The sequence below is a fragment of the Eubalaena glacialis genome, chromosome 6 (genome assembly GCF_028564815.1).
Source record: "Eubalaena glacialis isolate mEubGla1 chromosome 6, mEubGla1.1.hap2.+ XY, whole genome shotgun sequence".
NCBI classification, from domain to species: Eukaryota; Metazoa; Chordata; class Mammalia; order Artiodactyla; family Balaenidae; genus Eubalaena; species Eubalaena glacialis.
Genome location: NC_083721.1, coordinates 384,832 through 405,224, shown reverse-complemented (window position 1 = coordinate 405,224; position 20,393 = coordinate 384,832). Strand labels below are relative to the sequence as shown.

Below are 20,393 nucleotides of genomic sequence, written 5' to 3'. Positions count from 1 at the left end.
CAAGTGATTTTGCTGCTGGCTGGCTGCGATCGTGACACGAACAGGGCCAGCATCCCGGTGGGCGAAAGGACCCCTGGAGACGAGAGTTTGGGTCCTGCCACCCCCGGGTACGGCCACAACCCGGAGCGACTTTAGGGGCAGCCCTGAGCTGGCGCACGCAGGCAGTGGGGCCCAGCTTCCTGGGCTATCCCCGGGCGCTCGCGAAGCTTGATTCAACTGGACACCGGCGCAGACTCCCCCCGGGTGGCCTCAACCTCGCGGGAACGCGAACCGGCCTCCGCGCCAGTCCCAGCCGGGCCAGACGACCCACGTGCGCGGGGCCCTTCAAACCGACCAACCACAGAGAGCGCCGAGGCTGCCGCGCCCAGCTCAATGGTCCTGCCCGAAGAGGCGGGAGCGTCCGTGCGCCAATCGGAGGGACGGACGCAGGGGCGGAGCTCCGCCGGGCCGCGCCTCCTTGAGGGCACCGCCCTGAACGCGCGTGCGCGAGGGCAGGACCGCGGCCTCTGATTGGCCGCGGGCCGGGGGTGCACGCCTCGGGGCGGGACCGGGCGCTGGGCGGGCCCACGTCTGCGTGACAGTTGTCGTAGTGGGAGGGTGAGCCCAGGCGATGGGGAGGGAGTGTAAATAGAGCGAAGGCGGCGCCGCATCGGCTCCGCCACCTCCCGGCGACCTGCGAAGAGCCCCGGAGTAAGATGGAAGAAAATGAGCGAGAGCAGCGGCGCAGAAAAGTGGAGGCCGGGAGAGCGAAGGTAAACGGCAGCGCCTCCTCCCCCCGCTGTCCCGGCGTGGGCTCCACAGGGCGGGCTCCGGTGCCTGCCACCGCTCCCTGCCAGGAGCGGACGCGGCCACGAGGGGACCGCTATCGCCGCACTCTTGCCCTTTCCGCCGACTGGGCTGGAAGCCGCCCCTTGGCCGCCGCCATCTTGAATCCGCCGCCCTCTGCCTGGGCCCGCCCCCGCCGTAGCCACAGCCAATCAGCGGCCGGGGGCGCGCGGCGCTTCGCGGAGAGGTCGGGCGCGGGGTACGTTGGGAGTGGCGGGGCTGCGCTTGTGCTGGGCAGGGGCGGGGCCGTGGGAGCCGGGCGTCCCCTCCCCGCCCCGCCCCCCCGGGACCCCCCCGCCCCCCCCCCAGCCCCGACCACCCCCGGGGAGCTGCCAGAGGAGCCGGCGAGGCGGCTTCATTGACAGACAGTGGTGTCCTCCGGACGCGGCGTCCCTGACGGCCGCCCGCTCCCGGAGCCCGAGGTGCCGGGACGGGCGCTGTCACCACACCTGCGCTCTTGTGCACACCTACTGGCACCTGCGCGTCTCCCTGTCCTCGCCCGGATTCCTGAAGGGCTTGGAGGCCGGGACTCCCTGCAGTTGGGCGACACGGGCGCTCCCCCTAGGGCTCAGCTCAGCTTCCATCCGATTAAAACGACGTGCAGAGATTCGTTTTACACGGAATTCTGCAGTTCTTTTTGCTGCAGAAGTTCGGAGTGGTGTTCCCGAGCACGGGACTTGTTCACCCTGTGAAATGCCTCCCACCGACCCACGCCCTGGTGTCGGGGCTCCTGAGACGCCTGTGCCGCCTCCTCGCTGCTTGGGGCCCAGGTGGACGGTCCTGGGCAGGTGAGGGTGGAGGGCCTCTGCCGGGGCCGCCCCTCGCGCCGGGCCTGGGAGCTCCAGACGCCCGGACGGAGCCTCCCGGGAGGTGTCACGTCCCTGCGCTGCGGATGCCCCCGGGAGCTCTGTGCGGTCCCGGAGTGGCCTTTGTCATCCACATAGGCACCGTCCGGTACTCACTGTTCTGGGCGTGTTGTGGCGATTGAGCCGTTTGCCAACCAGACGCGGGCCCTAGAGACAGTGGAGAAAGTCTGGGCGCGTGTGCTGTGCCGCCCTGGCCCACCCCGTTCCGGCTGTCGGGGGGAGCCGCTGTGCAGTGCCCGCGACTATTAGGCAGAGCCCTCTGAGGTTGCTGTTTGAGGTCAGACGCGGTCAGACATTGGGAATTTCACGTGGATCAGCCCGCAGGGGTGTTCAGTTCCGTGCTAGTTCCTTCCCTCGAGGAAACCACAGGGCCGCTGCATTAAAGAGACCACTCAGAACACATGGTGAGTGGTGTGAGGTGGTGACAGGCAGAGGACAGAGCGGCCTCCTCAGGCTTCCTGTGCAGGTCAGACTTCTGACTGGGGTTTGAAGAGTGAGGCTGTTGTGTGTTTTTTCCCCTTTGCATGTGCCTGGCACATAGGAAGGAGATGGAAGCCAGCCGGAGTTTAGTACCCACCGTTTTCCCTGAGCTCACCATGGTCTGTAAATGTGCCGAAATGTTGCTTGAAGGAGCATTAATGGTGATGAGAAGATTTCACCTGGGGAGAAGAAACAGGTGCTTCTTGTTGGGTGACCACAGGCCGGAGACTGGGTCTGTGATGCAGGAAGGGAACTCACAGACGGTTAGAGTTGATGGAGTAGGGCACAAAATCAACGAATCTGGGGCTGGTTTTGAAGGCAGTGTCTGTTCTTGAGAGACAGTTTCTCTCACTTAAATTGCGTCTTGTGATTTTCCTATGTCCATGAAATTGTGCACTTCTGTTACCATTTATACAAACATTTGTTAGATGCATTTGCTTTTATGACCAGAGTTGTCATTTGAAGGACCTTGTCCTCCTGTGAAAAGCTGACGTTAGCTATCATACCTTTTGAATAAGGTGTTAGTGGGAGATGGTGTGTGAACAGTCTAAACTCTCAGATTTGTGGGACTGAACAGAGCCAGGTGTGCCTTCTGATGGGGACATTCTGCGGAGGTCCCTGGTGCTTTGGTGAGCTGCGTCATGAAAAATAGAACATCTGATTCCATAAAGGAGGATGTTAGATTGACCTGGCTTAATTAATTTTTTGCTATTTCTGTACCTTGTCTCAGAATCTATGGCAAGGAAGTTTTGGCTAGGCTATGTATTTCCCTGATTGGGGGAAAATGGGGCAAAAAGGGAGAATTTAGATTTTCTATATAGTTTTAAACCTTAAACATGCCTTGATTAAGGTGTCAGTTTTTAAAATAGATGTACTTTTTAATCTTTGAATTTTTCTGTAAACTGTCAGGGACTGGAAAAGCTATTCTGCCAGTCAGCCTTATTGCTTTCCTTTGTCTGTAGGCATCATTAACAGTCCTTAATGTTAGATTCTTCGGGTGTCATTCTGAACCTTTAACTCCCAGTATCGTAGATGTTAATGGAGGTGGTGTTTCTGGGTCGGGGCCTGGTTGATGTGAGTCTGGCCAGGTGTGGCCGCGTGGACTGAGCCAGCCCCAGAGCCTCATGTTCCCCACAAGCTTGCTGTCTTTGTGGTTCTGTTACTTTTTCCTCACTTACCTTTGTCTCTACTACCTCTCTGCGTTTTTGCGCAGCTTGCTCACTTCCGACAGAGAAAAACAAAAGGTGACTGTGCGCATTCGAAGAAAACGCCGGCGAAGAGGAAGGGCGCGGCTGTCGATGCGCCTGACCAGGAGGAGAGTCCGATAGCTGCGGCCGAGGCCGGCGGACTCCTGGGAGGCCGGGACGTTGGCCAGAACACGTCGTGCAGCGACACCCCTGATGGCGCAGGAGTCCCTCAGGTAGATTTGCTCGGCTCTGTGTTTTCACGTTTTGCTTATCTTCTGGTTATTGCTAGCGTAATTTACTAAAAGTGGTCTTCGGTCTGTTTTTGCCTATCAAAAGTGGGGAAAGGGGGTTTTATTTTATCTTACAAAAGGGGCGTATATTTTTGTGGTTTTACTTCTAATTAAAGTTTTTTCTTCATCCCATGATTTTGAGAAATTTGGGGTGAACTGTTTGAAGGCAGGGGTCAGTATTGGTGCTCGGTGTGGTAACGGGAGTTTGAAAAGTGTGGGTTCCTCGGGTGTGGCTGTGCATCAGCCCCCCTGACAGGTATCTTTGGACACTTAAGCCATAATATCCCTTCACTTACTGTCAAATCCACCTACTTGTTGGTCTTTGTCCTTTCCCTTCTTTCTGAATGTGGGGTGAGGAGGGCAGGGCTGAAGGTGTCACAGAAATGGTGTCTTGTCTGCTGTTTGAGGCCCTGTGAGCTGCAGGGGCGGGTGCGGACCTGGGTGTTGAGGGTGCATGGCCTCCCTGGGCCTCCTGGTTGCCTGCATGTGGGTCTCCTTGGGGCCTCCTCTCCTTGGGGCCTCCTCTCGTGTGTGTACTTAAACTGGGAGTACCCCTAACCTGTGTGCAGCAGGGCAGGGGCAGGTGTTTGCTAGAATGAGCTGAAAACTGGTGGTTGAGGGCAGAATTTGACTCAAAGTCATGCTGTGTCTGGACTGCCTTATTGGAAGAAAAGGAATGATTGCTAGCGTATAAAGTTTATGATATTCTACCTACAAACGTATTATAGAATGTTCCTTGTTCTGAAGAATTGGAAGACCTCGCCATGGCGCTCCGACTTTGCCTGGGGAGCAGCTGCCCAGAACTCTGGTGCCTGAGTCTTTGGACCAGCCTGTGCCCAGCTCACTCTGCCTCCACCCCCTGTGGTCTGAGGGACCTGAGGCTGGATATCAGTTTCGGTTCATGTTCGTCCTCTTGTTGCTTCTCTGGGGTCGGGCCGCGGGTTCTCAGCAAGCTTGTCTCGTCACAGCTGAGTCCACGAAAGCCACGTTGAGAGTGCTGAGCCCTTACTCTCAGTGGCTTTTCTCTGTATGTTTCCTGCTTAGGCTCTTTGAGGAGAAAGGCTCGTAGTGTAAATTAACATTTATTAATTTCATATTTTTATTTTCAAATCAGACAAGTCTTTTTTAAGTTAAAGGTTTTGTGGTTTTTAGCTTTTCGTTTTAAGATGTCAGACCCACAAAAAAATTGCAAAAAATAACACAGAGTTCCTGGAGATCCTCACCTAGCTTCCTGAAATATTGACACCTATGTAATCATAGTATAAATCACAGTCAGTTTTAGTTAACATTGAAACAATACTGTGAGCTAATTGGTAGAGCTTATTCTAATTTTTCCGATTTTTCTGGTCCAGGATTCTGTATTGCATTTCAGTGCCTTGTCACCTTAGTCTCCTCCAATCTGGACAGTTTCTCAGTCTTCCTTTGTGTTTTATAAGTTTGACACTTGTGGAGTACTAGCTACTTATGTTGTAGGATCCCTGTCAGTTTGGGTTTGTTTGATGTTTCCTTCCGATTGAAGTCAGGTTGTGCATTTTGGCAGGAACACGGTGGAAGTGATGATGATGTCTGCTGAGTGCATCCTGAGAAGAGGCACAGGTGGTGTGGTGTTAGCTATGTCTCATTACTGGGGGGCCTGCCAGATTTCTGCTGATAGAGAAGTTTTTGTTTTCCCCTTTGTAGTTAATAAGTATATTATGTGGAGGTACTTAGAGACCCTGTAAATACTCCATTTCTCATTATACTTTCCATTAGTTTTAGCTTCCATTGAAGATTCTTGCCTGCAGTAATTACTGTGATGGTGTTGGCCAAATGATGACTTTGTTTCCATCATTCCATCTACATATATTAATTGGCATTTTACTCTAAGGAGGAACTGTTGCTTCTCCGCAATTTATTTATTCAATTATTTATATCAGTATGGACTCCTAGATACTTATTTTATTATGGGTTTTAATCCATCATATCAATGTTTATTTTGTTGCTGAAATACATACATTTGGCCACTGGGAGTGCCTTTGAATTGGCATCTGTGACCTTTCAACATGCCCTCATCACTTTCTGGCACCTTAATTCCTGGCACCAAGATTTTCTAGGCTTATTTTGTCCTTTCCTGCTGCAGCCCCAAACCAGCCATTTCTTCAAGGAGCCCTGGTTCCTTTCGGTGGAGAATGGTTTTAGAATCCAAGATCTGGGTGCTAGGTGTGCTTATTGCTTGCGCGGTATGGTTGCTTCTAGGCTGTTTCAATAGACAGAGCCAGAAAATATAAATGTATGTATATACATGCACATCTATATCTACTTGTCTATTTGTATGTATAATAAAAACCATGAATTCACACTAATATCTTCAATTCCAATCCAACAGCACAGAATTTATTCTAGCTTTTCCCCTCTCCTTATTTTTAGCTTCTTTTTCCCATAATGAGAAAATGGGGGAAAGGCTTATCTACAGTATCTTTACTTATTTGCTCAATCTTAAAATACACACAAATTAATTTCAGAATTGCTACTTCTCATGCCAGTAAAACACAAATTTACTAACTATAGGATATTTGTTTATACAGCTATCCCTCACTTTTCGAAAGCTCGCTTTACACCACTTCACTTTTACAAAAGACCTACATTAGTACCTGTTTTTGCTAACAGAAAGAAATCCAAAGAGGATTTTCAGTTTTATGAAGAAATGTAATTGCTTCTTTACCTTTGTGCCATTTTGGTTTATGAAAGCTTTCAGAGGAATGCTCTATTTTTGGTAGTGGGGGAAACCTGTAGTTGTTTTTGTCTTTATTTTTCCAAAGTTTATCGTTTAGCGTTCCCAGGTTATTTGTTAGATATATGTACTGCGAATATTTTTCCTAGTCTTGCTTACCTAGTAGTTTTCTTAATGGTGTCCTGTGATAAGCAAATGTTCTTAACTTTGATGCTGAATTTATTATTGTTTTCTATGGTTAGTGATTTCTGTGTCCTTGTCCAAAAGATCTCCTCTAGTCCTGAGGTTGTGAAGATAATCTCCTGTGTCTTCTTGAGGCTTGATGGCCTGGTTTCTATGTTTAAGTCTGTGATCCATCTCAAGTTACTTTCTGTGTATGGAGCACCTTGGCTTTTAGAAGAACGGTTTAGTTTTGCCGGTTTTGAGTGTTTTATAAATAGAATAATCCAGTATGCATGTCCCTAGTCTGGGTCTTCTTATCCAGCATCCTTTAGGAGTGAAAGGCTATAGTTCTTTTATTTTCGTTGTTGTATCCTATTTTGCTGTATGGATGTACCTTGGTTTTTCTGTTCCGCTGTTGATTGGCATTTGCTATGAACATTCTCATGCAAGTCTCTTGATATCTGTGTGAGCACGTTTCTATGGGGCCGTAATTAGGTATTTAATATCTGAGTCAGTATTTAGGTATACTTTCAACTTGTGTATGTTGAGCTGTGTTTTAAAAGAGTTGTTCAGTTTATATGTTCTGTGGTGGCATATGAGTGTTTTCCTTGTTCCATAACATCTGTGATTGGTGTTGACATTTGTTTTCTATTTTAACACTTTTGGTGGGTGTGGAGTGGAGTGTATTTTAGCGGAGTGCAAGCTTAGTCAAACATTCCAAAAAAATCAGTGTGATTCACTTAAGAGACTAAAAGAGAAAAGTCATATGGTCCTCTCAGTTGATTTAGAAAAAGTGTGTTTTGTGAGAGAATGACCTGTAATTTTCCTCTCTTGTCAGGTTTTTGTGTTGAGGTTATGTTGGCCTCACGTGACGAGCTGAGAGGGTCCTTTGCTCTGTGGGTGAGCTGGCGTAAGATGGTGGAGCTGTTGGGGACTGAAGCTTTCTTTGTGGAAAGACCTTTAATTGCAGAGTCAACTTACTGAACAGTTACCAGACTATTCAGTTGTGCTTTTTCTCAGAATGTGTCCTTCTAATCTTCCAATTTTGGGTATTAAGTTATTCATAGGAATATTCTTCTGTGGCGTCAGTGTTGACGACCCTTTTTATTTTTGTTTGTCCTTAGATATGTTTTTTGTTTGTTTGTTTGTTTTGGCCACACCCTGCGGCATGCGGAGTCTAGTTCCCCAACCAGGGATGGAATCCGCACCGCCTGCAGTGGAAGCGTGGAGTCCTAACCACTGGACCGCCAGGGGAGTCCCTGTCCTGAGATATGTTGCTCACTTGCTGATTCCTGACTGCGAGGAGACTGAGGTGCCGTCCTGGGGAGACGGGAGGTCTGCGATGTCGCTGTTACTCCCGCTTCCCAGCATCGTGGCCCGAGTGCTGCTCTCTGTGTTCTTCTCTTGATTCGCCTGATGGTTGTGAAAAGTCCTCGCTGTCAGCATTGCTCTCTGTGTCATTTTGGGAGGAAAATGAAAAATTCTTAATGAATTGTCTTTTTTTTATTTTATTTTTAATTTTTAAATTTTTTGGCCACGCCGTGCGGCATGTGGGATCTTAGTTCCCTGACCAGGGATGGAACCCCTGCCCCCTGCAGTGGAAGCGTGGAGTCCTAACCACTGGACCATCAGGGAAGTCCCTGAATTGTCACGTTGAAAGCAGGCTACTGAGATGGTCTCTCCAGTCACTTAGAAAACTGGAGGGTGGATGAGTTTACTGTCCCTCGTCCTTCTAGGTGGTTCCCTCATTCTTCTGTTTCCTCATTATTTAAGGTGGTGTTGGCATGGTTGGGAATAATTGAGTGTGACAAAACAATCCTTAGGATGATGAAATAGCATCGTGATATGGGAGAAGCAAGGTTGCTCAGGTCCATTTTGTGTCTTAGATAAATGCAGGGGTCTGGTAGTAACTGCAAGGTAAAATGTTTTACTCTAGTAAAAAAAAAAAAGTAAATTTTCTCATTGTTCTTTGGAAGACCTGTAAGAAGGAATAAAATTATGCTGGTCCTGTCAAGCAGTTATAACTGCCCAGAAAAGAAACTTGATAAGTGCAGTTAGGTCCAGCAGACGCTAACGCTCACCCTGACAGCGGCAGAGTGATGTGTGGTCGGGGCTGGAGGTGCAGGTGGACATGGGGGTGGAAGCCGCCCGCGAGCCGCCAAGTCGTGCGCACCGAGCCTTCCTGCAGATAAAAGCCCCAATTCTTGTAAACTTATGGGTCAAAACTATTGGGGGAAAATTCATTGGAAAACTTTAAACTCAATTTTGAGGTGATTTGCAAAAAGAAACTAAAAATACTATTCTGCAAATTATTAAGGAAAAGATTTATCTAAAAAAGGAAAATCTTGAAGATGAAATATTTGAATTTATATAAAATTAAGAGCTTAGAAAATACGTGTTGAGCAACTAAAGTTTAGTGATTTGTGTTAAGCACGCGATGAAATAACTTAAAGAAGCAGAATTCGTTAAAAATCGGGCAGCAACATCATTAGGGAAGCAAGTTACATAAAAAATGTTTAGAGCTTGAGATTTGTGTAGAAGGAGAGTGCAGATGGAACTGGCGGGCCTGGAGGCGGGCGGGGCTGGGGGGCCAGGCTACCGCGTGAGCCGCTGTGGATGCTCCTGGCCCTTCCCCTCCAGCTGCAGGAGCCCGGTGGAGCGGGGACGCCGCAGAAGCTGGACGGCGACGGTCCGGAGCAGCCTGGGGTAATGACGAAGGTATGCCTCTCCTGGGTTCTCGGTTAAGTTTGATCTTGGTGGTGGGCGTGGAAGGGAGAGTCGCGCTTCCTTCACTGAGGGTCCTGTGGGGTCAGCGTGCCTCCTGGGCCTGGCCCTCGATGCCCACGCCCACATGGGTAGCCCCGCATGCGAGACACATTGGGGGACGGGCTTGCCGGCTGGGCGCTGGTCTTACCGTCCCAGTTCCTACCACAGTGCTTGGTGTGACTTCCATGAGTGCTGAATTGATTACTTTTCTTTAATCCATTCAGTTTTTGTTAGCATTTGGGAGAAAATTTATTAGATGTTCACCAATTTCAAAGTTATATTGAAAGTCCTGTATTTTATCTTATTTTTTTTATTAAAGTATAGTTGATTTACAACATTGTATTAGTTTCAGGTGTACAGCATAGTGATTCAGTAGTTCTGTAGATTATACTCCCTTAGAAGTTAACACGAAATAATGGCTATGATTGAGAGTCTGTATTTTAGACCTTCGATTCTAGGTGGACTCAGTGCACACTACTTTTGGCAGTGAGCAAGTTTGGTGTTTAGTCTGCATTATTGCAGGAGAGATCTAGCTCAGAGGAGGGCCTGTCAGGGCCTGGAGAAATGGTCTCTAGTGGGGTCCATAAAACCCAGCCTTAAATACACATTTCATTCTTGTTTTAAACTGTGACTTGTAGCATCTTTGTGGAAAAGTACACAAAACTTAGATAGAGCCTAACAGATGAGTACACCGCGAACAGCACGTGGTCTCTACAGGTCGGGGCAGGGCGGTGCTGGACCCTGCTCCCTGCTGCCCACCCTGAAGTGAGCACCCTCCTGGCTTCTGTGCCGATTCTGACGTAGAGCTTTGTGTGAATGGATCAGACACGGTTCTGGTCTTCTCTCTCCTTCACCTTCAGCATCTTTGCATCCTTCTATTTGAGATGTGTGTCTGGTGAGCAGCATAAGGTTGATTTTTAACTGACTCTCACAATTACTGGGCAGTGAATTCCCTTATATCTAATGTAATCACTGATGTGTTTGTACTTACATTAGACATTTAATTTGGGCTTTCTGTTTGCCCTGCCTGTTTTGTTTCTTTCTTTTCTCCTTTTTTGCCTTCTTTGGATTATTTTTTATCAGGGGATTAAAAAAAAATTCTCCCTTTGTTCATTTTGAAGTAATAATATACAGTTTCTATTCTTTTAATGATGAGGTTATTAAATACAACATATATACTTAATTTATCTAAGTCTAAATTTAATCAACTCCTTCACCTTCCTCTTGCATAGTTAATTACTGAAACTCCATTTATACTTCCCTCAACCTCCGTTTTTGTCACAGTCTTTCTCTTAATTGTAAAGCAGTCATGAATTTTACCATCTTAACTACTTTAGGTGCACAGTTCATTGGTGTTCGTACATTCACACTGTTGTGCAACCGTCAGCACCATCCGTCTCCAGAACTCTTTTCATCTTGCCACCCTGAAACCCTGTCCGCTAAACGACATCCCCCAGCCCCTGGCAGCCGCCATTCTACCTTCTGTCTCTGTGACTTGGCGATCCTACATGCCTCACGGCAGTGGGGCAGTGGAATCGTGTAGTTGTCTTTTGGGCCTGGCTTATTTCACGGCACTTGGTGTCCTCCAGGAGCTGGAGCTGGAAGCGCTGCGCCTGAGCCTGAGCGACATGCACGCGGCGCGGCTGGAGCTGACGCAGGCGCACCTGCAGCGCGAGAAGGAGGCGGCGCTGGCCGAGCTGCGTGCCGAGCTCGCCGGGCGGCACGCGCAGGAGCGGGCCCTGCTGCAGAGCCGCGCGCGCCGGGAGCTGGAGCTGGTCCGGGAGGAGGCAGGTACGCTCGGCGGCCGGCCCGCGGGTGTCGTCGGAGGCGCCTGGCTTCTGTGCTGTGCTTGGGCCTCTGTGTGCGACCAGGCCTCGTGGAGCCCGCCCCCGCCCCCGTCCCCCCCCCCCCCCCCCCCCCCCCCCCCCCGCGCCCTGTGCCAGGTGGCGGCTCAGGTGCCTCTCAGTCTGGCGATGCGCTGGCCTCAAGGTGAACTTATATGATTTCATTTTAATGTTTCTTAGTACATTTTTTGTTAGTACTTTTTGTAAAAATCATACATAGTAGTTTTATTGAGCTGTAATTCATGTACAATGTGATTCACCCACTTAAAGTGTTTAAAGGCAGCACTTGGTGGCTTTTCGTGTTTTCATGCTTAGAATGTCCTTCCCCCGGAGAAGAGACCCTGGCCCGTTTCCCTGTGATCTGCCCCGGTTGCAGAGTCTCCCTCTCCTGGGGGCCCACCCCCCTGGAGGAGCAGCCTTGTCGGTCCTTTGATGCCTTGCCTGTTTCTTCACCTACTTTCAGGCAAACACAACGAGATAGTTCCACGTCCTCCCCTGCTTTTGTTAAATTTTAAAAATATGAAATATGCCTTCCTTAGTTAGGCCTGTTCGATGCTGTTTCCTCCGTGTGCACCCCTGGGAACGGTCCCCCGAGAGGCCCACCCTGCCGTCCGGTCCCTGAAGCTCTGCTGCAGCTGGGGCCCCTGTGGACCCGGCGGGACCTGCCCTCAGAGGGTGGCTTCTGGGCCTTTGCGTGATTTCTGGAGTTGCTCGGGCCGCCTTCCCCGCGCCCAGGGGTTGCTGGTTGTCGCCTGGTGCTACTTCTCCCCAGCTCCACGCTTGGCCGCGCCCACTGGTCCAGCCTCCTCTGCCTAGCACCTCCTTTCTTGTGCTTCTCCTCTCAGGCGGGGAGCTGTTGGGACCTAGAACGTCTTTACCTCTCTCCGTTTACTTGTGGTCCAGCACCCAGCCTGGAAGCTGGCTCAGCGGGATCCTGGACTACGGGGCCCTGGGTGCACGGTGGCCCGGTGTGGAGTGGACGGGCCGAGGTCCCCGTAAGCAGAAGGATGACGCAGGCTCAGTGCTCAGTGATCTGTGCAGCCCCACAGTTGGCCTCACCCGGTCCTCCTGGACTGTCGCTCTGGCTGGACGTCTCCCGTCCTTTGTCAGGCACGAGTGTGATTTGCTGATTAACCCAGACATCATCACCTGCTTGTTTCTCACAGACGCGTACTGTCCTGTTAATGTCAGCAAGTGTTCGGTGGAGCGGCCAGAGGTGCCGGGAGCCTTCTCATCTCCTGGGGATTCAGATTGTGGAAAAGTCTGAGCCGCGGTGATCTGAGCGACTTTTTATGTTTCTCTTCCAGCTGAGCTGAAGGAGAAGCTACAATCAGAAATGGAGAAAAATGCCCAGATGATAGAGGTACAGAGGATAAGAAAATTCATTCAGTGTACACGGCATTTCCCTCATCCCCACCCGGGACCCCTCCCCTTGATTCTAACAAAATGCAGTCAGAGCTGGAGTCGTGGGGGTGAAGCATGACGCGCTGCATTCTCTGCACAATGTGAATTCATCACAGCAGCTAGTTGTGGGCTTTTTTGTTACCTGGTGTGATGGGAGTCTCTTTCCTCCCATCTGGCTTCTGAGCAGCCCTGTGGCACGGCCCTGGCCGTGCTTGGGACACAGACCTCGGTCCTCACGGACGGGAGGCGTGGACGCCACGGAGGTGGTGATCAAGTGACGTGTATGGGCCTTGGGGAACCACGGGCGGTGGGGGGGTGGGACGAGCGTGACTCTTGCGACCCATCCCTTTCTCAGGGCTACGCTTGTAGAAGGGCCGTTGGCACTGGTGACGGCCGAGGAAGTGGGTAGCGTTAGGCGATGTGTGACGTCAGGCCGAGGGGACCTGTGTGCCCTGGCCACTCTGGACAGGCCGTGGGCGGAGGACGGCCTCGTGCCCCAGCCCCCGCCCTCTGAGCTGGACAGAGGGGCCTCGTTTCTTAGGGCGCCTGGGACAGAGCCTGACCCCGTCCGAGCTCGACGGTGCCGCTGCAGTGCCCGGGTCTTGCGTGGGGGACGGATGCCTGTCTTGCTGGCCGAGTTCCTGCGCTTTTGCTCAGCGACCAGTTCTGTTTCTGGCAGGTGGTCCTGGTTCTCGTGTCCTGGGCTGTTTGCCTGCAGGTGCTGCTGTTCCTGTCTGACTGGACGTCCCGAGCTGTGTCCTGTACTCACAGTCTGGTCTGGGCGGGGGTGACGGTTTTCGAATGCACAGTTGAAATTTTTTACCGCAGTAATAAACTGTTGGCCATCATCTACTTTTTCCTCATTTAAATTAGACCCTAAAGCAAGACTGGGAATCCGAGAGAGACTTGTGCTTAGAAAACCTACGCCGAGAATTATCGGAAAGGCATCAGTCAGAACTGGAGAATTTACAAAACCAGTTTAAGAAAGAATTGGCAGAACAGAAGGCTGAGTTGGAAAAGGTTTTTCAAGACAAAAATCAGGCTGAACGTGAGTCTCTAATTAAAATGAGCAAGTTTGGAAGGGGACTGAGTTTTCCTGTGTCATCCTAGAAAAAATGCCGTGTGACTGGCTGGCGGGAGAGTTAGCCTTGGGGTCCCTCCTCGTTGGTCACAGGCATCTCAGGTTCCCTAAACCTTCCGAAACCTTCATTTCAGAGACATCTTTTGCATGTTCTTCTACCAAATTGCTATCGAAAAAGTAGTTCGTGATTGTTCCCTTTCTGTTACACGGTGGGGCCCACCGGTCAGTAGATGCTGTCTGCTGGCCTGCGCCTTCCCCTCCCTTCCTCCCCTAAGAGAGCAGAGTCCTGAGAATGGGGGCTGGAAGAGCCTGGGGGACCCGCCGTGCTTGCAGCTGCCCTTGCTGAGGAGGAGGACGCTGTGCCGTCACAAACTGAGTGAGGCCCGTGCCCGTCTCCAGTTTCTCTTCAGACTCAGGAGGCTCAGCACGAGGTGGCCCTGGGCAGGTTATGCGCGGACCTGCACTTGGAACACTGCCAGTACGTGGAAGACCTGGAGCTGAAATTCAAAGAAAAGGAAAAGGAAAACCAGCTTGAGGTAGGCATTGTATGAGGGGAGTTGGAGGAGATCTTGGATTGGGGTCATTTCATGCTCTATTATTGCCTGAAACTTAAGCCCTAATATGTGTATGTTTGTGTTCATTTTTAAATCGAGGTATAGTTGATTTACAATATTATGTAAGTTTAAATGTACAACATAGTGATTCACAATTTTTAAAGCTTGTACTTCATTATAAAATATTGGCTATATTCCCTGTGCCGTACAGTGTATTCTTGTAGCTTATTTTATACACAGTAGTTTGTACCTCTTAATTTCCTACCCCTAACTTGCCTCTCTCCCCATCCCTCTCCCCAGTGGTAACCACTAGTTCTTTATAACTGTGAGTCTTTTTCTGTTTTGTATATACATTCATTTGTTCTGTTCTTCAGATTCCACATATAAGTGATATCATACAGTATTTGTCTTTCTCTGACTTATTTCACGTAGCGTGATAATCTCCATGTCTATCCATGTTGCTGCAGATGGCAGCAACCCTTTTTCATGGCTGAGTCGTATTCCATTGTATACATACACCACGTCTTCTTTGTCCATTCGTCTGTCAGTGGCTGCTTAGGTTGCTTCCTGTCTTGGCAATTGTAAACAGTGCTGCTGTGGGCATTGGGTGCATGTATCTTTGCGAATTAGTGTTTTCGTTTTTTCAGATATATACCCAGGAGTGGGGTTGCTGGGTCATATGGTAGTTGTATTTCTAGTTTTTGAGGGACCTCCATACTTTAAGCCCTCCTTTAAAGAGACTCTCAGTATTTGGTGGAGCTGGTAGGTAGCCATGTCAGGATATAGAGTCTGTGACTTTGACTTAATGATGGTGTTCAGTCCTACACCTGGAGAATTCGTGCCCTTGACAAGTGCCCCTGGGATGTCTGCAGGCTCCAGCCATTAGGGGTGCAAGGGCACATGCTCTGACCTTGACTCAATAAACAAGAAGTTAGCAAGAAACATTTCTGCGGCTCTCGTATTCAGAACTCTTTTCCATTGGAGCTTTACATACCGAAATATGGGTGATGTGGCCAGATCTCACTCAGGGACCTGAAGGGCCTTTATCACCAAGACCAAGAGCCAAGCAATGCCCCAAGCATTGGTTCAAGGAATTAGAAAGGAAATAACTGGAAGACGGAGTGGGTGGGTTTGCGGGGAGGAGAGTCGTGGAGCCCAGGGGGAGCCGTGTCTGGCCCTGTGGCTCTCGCACCTGCTTCTCCACCCTCTCCTCCAGGCAGAGGCCAGCTCGGCCGGGCAGGACCAGGGCCAGGCGGGGCCCTGCGGGCTGTCCCTCGTCCAGGGAGAGAGGCGGCCGGAGGTCACCTTCTGCCCTGTGCCCTGGGTGAGGAAAGGCCTGTTCCACAAGGCAGCAGAGCAGCCGCAGGCCAGCACCGCCCACGCTCCCCCGGGAGCGCTCGGCCCTGTGCTCGTGACTTGGGGTGCTGGGTGGCCACCCTGACCCAGGCCCCGGGAGGGCAGGTGGAGCCACTCTCAGCTCCGGCGGTGCAGGGCCGGCTGGCACTCGGCACACGCTTGGTGTGCAAGCTCTGTTCATCCCTGAAAGAGTCGCTTCCCAGGAAGGTTGACCAGGGAATGCGGAGAAAACCACACAGGCCACACAAGGGTGAGGGAGCCCGTGGTCACAGATGGAGGGGGCCCGTCCACCCTCCCTGACAAAGTAGGGGGACAGGTCTCTGCTGGGAACGAGGCCGAGGCCTGGGAGGCGTCCACATGAGAGGCCGCGGTGGCCGTGGATTCCTCTGGTCTGCTCTCGGTGCCGCCTGGAGGTGGGTGGGCTTGAGCCGAGACTGCGCGTGTTCACCTGGTGCCCGTCGGGTGCTGCCCCTCTCCCACCTCTGGCAACCATCAATCTGTTCTCCATGAGGTGGGTTTTTTAGATTCCACATAAAAGTGAGATCAGACAGTATTTGTCTTTCTCAATCTGACTTATTTCACTTAGCATAACACCCTCAAGGTCCATCCATGTTGTCACAAATAGCAAGTTTTCCTTCTTTTTTATGGCTGAGTAGTGTTTCCATTGTGTGTATGTATGTACGTGTGTATGTGCCACATTTTCTTTATCCATTCATCTGTTGGTGGACATTTAGTTTGCTTCCATATCTTGACTATTGTAAATAGGGGCTGCTGTGAACGTTGGGGTGCATGTGTCTTTTCCAGTTAGTGTTTTTGTTTTCTTTGGTTAAATACCCAGGAGTGGAATTGCTGGATCATATGGTAGTTCTTTTTTTTTAACATCTTTATTGGAGTATAATTGCTTTACAATGCTGTGTTAGTTTCTGCTGTATAACAAAGTGAATCAGCTATACGTATAAATATATCCCCATATCTCCTCCCTCTTGCGTGTCCCTCCCACCCTCCCTATCCCACCCCTCTAGGTGGTCACAAAGCACTGAGCTGATCTCCCTGTGCTATGCGGCTGCTTCCCACTAGCTATCAATTTTACATTTGGTAGTGTATATATGTGCATGCCACTCTCTCACTTCGTCCCAGCTTACCCTTCCCCCTCCCCGTGTCCTCAAGTTCATTCTCTATGTCTGCGTCTTTATTCCTGTCCTGCCCCTAGGTCCTTCAGAACCATTTTTTTTGACTCCGTGTGTATGTGTTAGCATACAGTATTTGTTTTTCTCTTTCTGACTTACTTCACTCTGTATGACAGACTCTAGGTCCATCCACCTCACTGCAAATAACTCAATTTCGTTTCTTTTTATGGCTGAGTAGTATTCCATTGTATATATGTGCCACGTCTTCTTTATCCATTCATCTGTTGATGGACACTTAGGTTGCTGCCATGTCCTGGCTCTTGTAAATAGTGCTGCAATGAACATTGTGGTACATGACTCTTTTCGAATTACGGTTTTCTCAGGGTACGTGCCCAGTAGTGGGATTGCTGGGTCATATGGTAGTTCTAGTTTTAGTTTTTTAAGGAACCTCCATACTGTTCTCCATAATGGCTCTATCAGTTTACATTCCCACCAACAGTGCAAGAGGGTTCCCTTCTCTCCACATCCTCGCCAACCTTTGTTATTTGTTGGCTTTTTAATAATAGCTATTCTGACAGGTGTGAGGGGGTACCTCATGGTTTTGATTTGCATTTCTCTGAGGATTGGTGATGTTGAGCACCTTTTCATGTGCCTGTTGGCCATCTGTGTGTCTTCTTTGGAAAAGTATCTGTTCCGGTCTTTTGCCTGTTTTTTATTTAATCAGGTGGGTTATTTTTTGTTTTTTGTTTTTTTGCTGTTGAGGTATATGAGCGTCTCCATAAACATTGAGAAAGGTTGTGTTTCATTAATCTTTAGTTGGGAACTGGACTGTCTTTATGTTATCAAATCTGAATTTCCATCCTTTTCACAAAAGCTTCCTTCTGTGACACTGACAAGCAGAGGGAGGCTTGCTTTTGTGTCTCTGGTGACTCCACAGGCTGCATTGTGTCTGCTTGTTTAAAACAACAACCCAAGGTTCAAGGCATGACTTGGAGGCGGGTGGCTGGCAGGTCGGGTCCTGCCTGCATCCCATGCAGGCGCGGTCACCTGCCGCTCTCCACAAGCTCCCCAGCCGCCTGCGTCGTGCGTGTTTATGACCGGAGAGTGAAGCGCTGGGGAGAGTGCGTGCTGGGCGTCTTTTTATTGGCCTTTATGCTCCTCTTCGTTGAACGGCCTCCATGCCGTTGGTTTCTGGCATCTCCGACCTTTGTGGGCAGCCGTGTCCACACAGCTCTCTGTGGCAGTGGAAGCCTTCTGCGCCTGTTCCGACGCGGAGCTCTGAGGAGCCGGTGGCTCCCCTGTCCTCCTGCCCCCGGTGCTGGGGGTGGAGGTGCCGTGCTGTCGGCATGGCTGGGCCCCCGGCCGCTCTCGGGCCCCTCTGCGCTCCGGGGAGCCCTGAGATGGCAGTCTGTGTCCATTTTTCACACCAGGAACAGGCAGGGCCTGGACTCTGTCTCCACTTCTGGGAAGTCTTGAGCAGCCGTTCAGCGTGTTTGGACAGCTGTTCCTCCATGTGGTTTCTTCTCTCTCTGATCCTCCTGCGAGGCTCACGCTGGACCTCCAGGCTGGAACCACCGGTTTCCTTCAGTTCTCATTTCTCTTTTTAGGTTGCTTAGGCTTTTTTGGAGGGGGTGGGAGATTTTTTTCTCCCCTCTCCTCTAATTCTGCAGTTGACTATCATTTCCATTGTCACTGTTAATTTCGGAGGGCTTTGCCTTCTTGTTCTGTGTTCTTTCCTGTGTCCTCTGCTCAGCCTCAGGGACGGGATGTCTTTGGTCTCCTGTCTGAAGGCGGCCGTTAGCGTTCAGAGGCCTCTCGTGGCTCCATGCAGTTCCTGCTGTGTCTCCGTCTGTCTGGGTCTCTGTGTTGTGTGGCACGTCTGTGGTCCGTGCATTGGTTGGTGACCTGAGGCTGTGCCGTCACAAAGCGTGAGGCACCGTGGGGTCTTGGGGGGCTGTCTGACCAGGCAGGCTCCACCTGGGGGCTGGGGGGTGGCCTCCCCTTCTGGGGCCGTTGGTCTCCACCAGCCTCCTGCTGGGGTCCCTGAGGAGAGGGGCACAGTGGGGTCCCCACTCCAGTCGGCCAGGTCCCTCCCCCCACGCCAGTCTCCCTGGTCCGCAGCCCCTGGGGGTCGTGCAGTCACCTCTGTGCCCCCTGTACCTGCTTCCCAGCCTCCCGGGTGTCTGGGCAGCTCTCAAGTGGCTCCCCGTTCAACCCCTGTGAGCATCCGTGATTCCCGTCTTCCAGCAGTTGGTCACCTTTGGCTTACTGATTACCTCTTTCACTGTTTCTTCTCCTCATAGGTTTATGAATTATGTCTCCTATCATCTAAGGGAATATAAAAACGGTAGCGTATACGTGTGTTTAAGCAAAAGTCCCGTGTGTGGGCACATGCGTAGTGTATATTTGGCGTGTTGACGCGCCATGTTGACTGAGGGTGCCTGGTGGAGCTCCTCCAGCTGGGTTTGGGAACCCCCATGCCCCTCTGGTCGGCACTGACCCCTGGCCAGTGTCTCTCTGGCTGCAACTGTTCGGTTGTCACTGAGGCTGAATGTCTTTTGACTTGTTTGGTCTTCGCGGCCATGTTTCTGCCCTTTTCTCAGAGGCCGGGAGCCCCTTGCTCTCGGCTCCCCGTCCCCAATCTCCAGGCACAGCAGGATTTCCCTGTATTTTATCTTTGTTTTTGTCATCTGGAACTGGCTGTTGCCTGGCGGGGGGTGAGACTCTGGCCCCTTTTTCTTTCCCGGGATGGCGAGTCTCTCTCGTCCGACTTGCTGGGAAGCCTGACCCTTGTGAGCCGAGTTGTGTCGGGGGCGCTCGACTCCACCCGTCAGTCAAGTTGTTTTCTCCCGTGACCGTATGAGGACTCCAGTCTTGATTTAAAAGATAACTCGAGCTTATTGAGAGCTGGACATTTAGGCTGCCGTGGCCTCTCTGTGATTTTGAGGAAGATGGGGTGACTGGTTGCATTTTGAGGGAACAGGAAACGTTGACACGGCCTCGAGTCCCTCGGACCCCGCGCTCCAGAGCGTCGTCCTCGGGGGGCAGGCCCAGCACCCGGCTCTGGATGGGAAGTGCAGGGCAGGGAGAGAGGAGAAACCCGGGAGCCGCAGGTGGAGCAGGGCGCCTTCCACCAAGGCCCTGGCCGTGTGGCTGGTCCCGGAGGCCTGACCTGGGGTGCGGAGGGCGAGGGACGGGGGTCTGGTGGGGGACCCAGTGCCCACGGCTCGGCGTCGGTGGAGTAGGCCCGCCTCCCTGCTGGAAGCGAGACGGGCAGCAGGCGGCGTGGCCGTGCGTGGCGAGGCTCCGTGGGGGGTTCCGTGGGGGGTTCCCTGGGAGGCAGGGATTCAGGAACGTGGCTGAGAGAGTCATTAGAAGGTTTTCTCTTTGATTTCCCAAAGGAGAGCCTGGGGTTGCACACACAGCTAGAAGAAAACCACCAGCGCCAACTAGCAGCGGGGAAGTCCTCCCAGGAAGTCCAGCAGGAGGCGGGCCTCGCGGGGACCCAGGTGTTGGAAGGGGAGCAGCACGTGGGGCCTTCGGAAGAGCCCGGCCAAGGTGTGTGCCTTCAGTGCCGCTGTGTCGCCTGAGTCCGGCCTGCAGGGGACGTTCTGGGCGGTGACTGATTCCCATGAGAGCCACGTGCACACGCTGGCCGTTTACTTTGCAGTGTGGGCGCGGGGGGCCCTTCCTCGCGGGTTGAGGAGCAGGCCTGGGCGTGTCAGGAGAGGGCCTGCCCAG

General features: G+C 51.4%; 1 protein-coding gene across 9 annotated transcripts in view; it reads left to right on the top strand.

Annotated features, from left to right (window-relative positions):
• Positions 1–609: 609 nt before the first annotated feature.
• The window catches only part of PCNT (pericentrin), a 103,309-nt gene continuing 83,525 nt past the window's right edge, over positions 610–20,393 (top strand). For 8 of the 9 annotated variants that reach the window (XM_061193758.1, XM_061193763.1, XM_061193760.1 and 5 more), the window contains exons 1-8: positions 610–752; positions 3,385–3,591; positions 9,161–9,238; positions 10,876–11,077; positions 12,438–12,493; positions 13,408–13,582; positions 14,015–14,151; positions 20,054–20,210. In XM_061193758.1, coding sequence (XP_061049741.1) covers positions 696–752; positions 3,385–3,591; positions 9,161–9,238; positions 10,876–11,077; positions 12,438–12,493; positions 13,408–13,582; positions 14,015–14,151; positions 20,054–20,210 — 1,069 coding nt within the window. In that variant the 5' untranslated portion in view covers positions 610–695. Of the gene's footprint in view, positions 753–984; positions 1,025–3,384; positions 3,592–9,160; positions 9,239–10,875; positions 11,078–12,437; positions 12,494–13,407; positions 13,583–14,014; positions 14,152–20,053; positions 20,211–20,393 lie in introns of those variants that run through there. The other variant, XM_061193762.1, reaches the window with a different exon arrangement.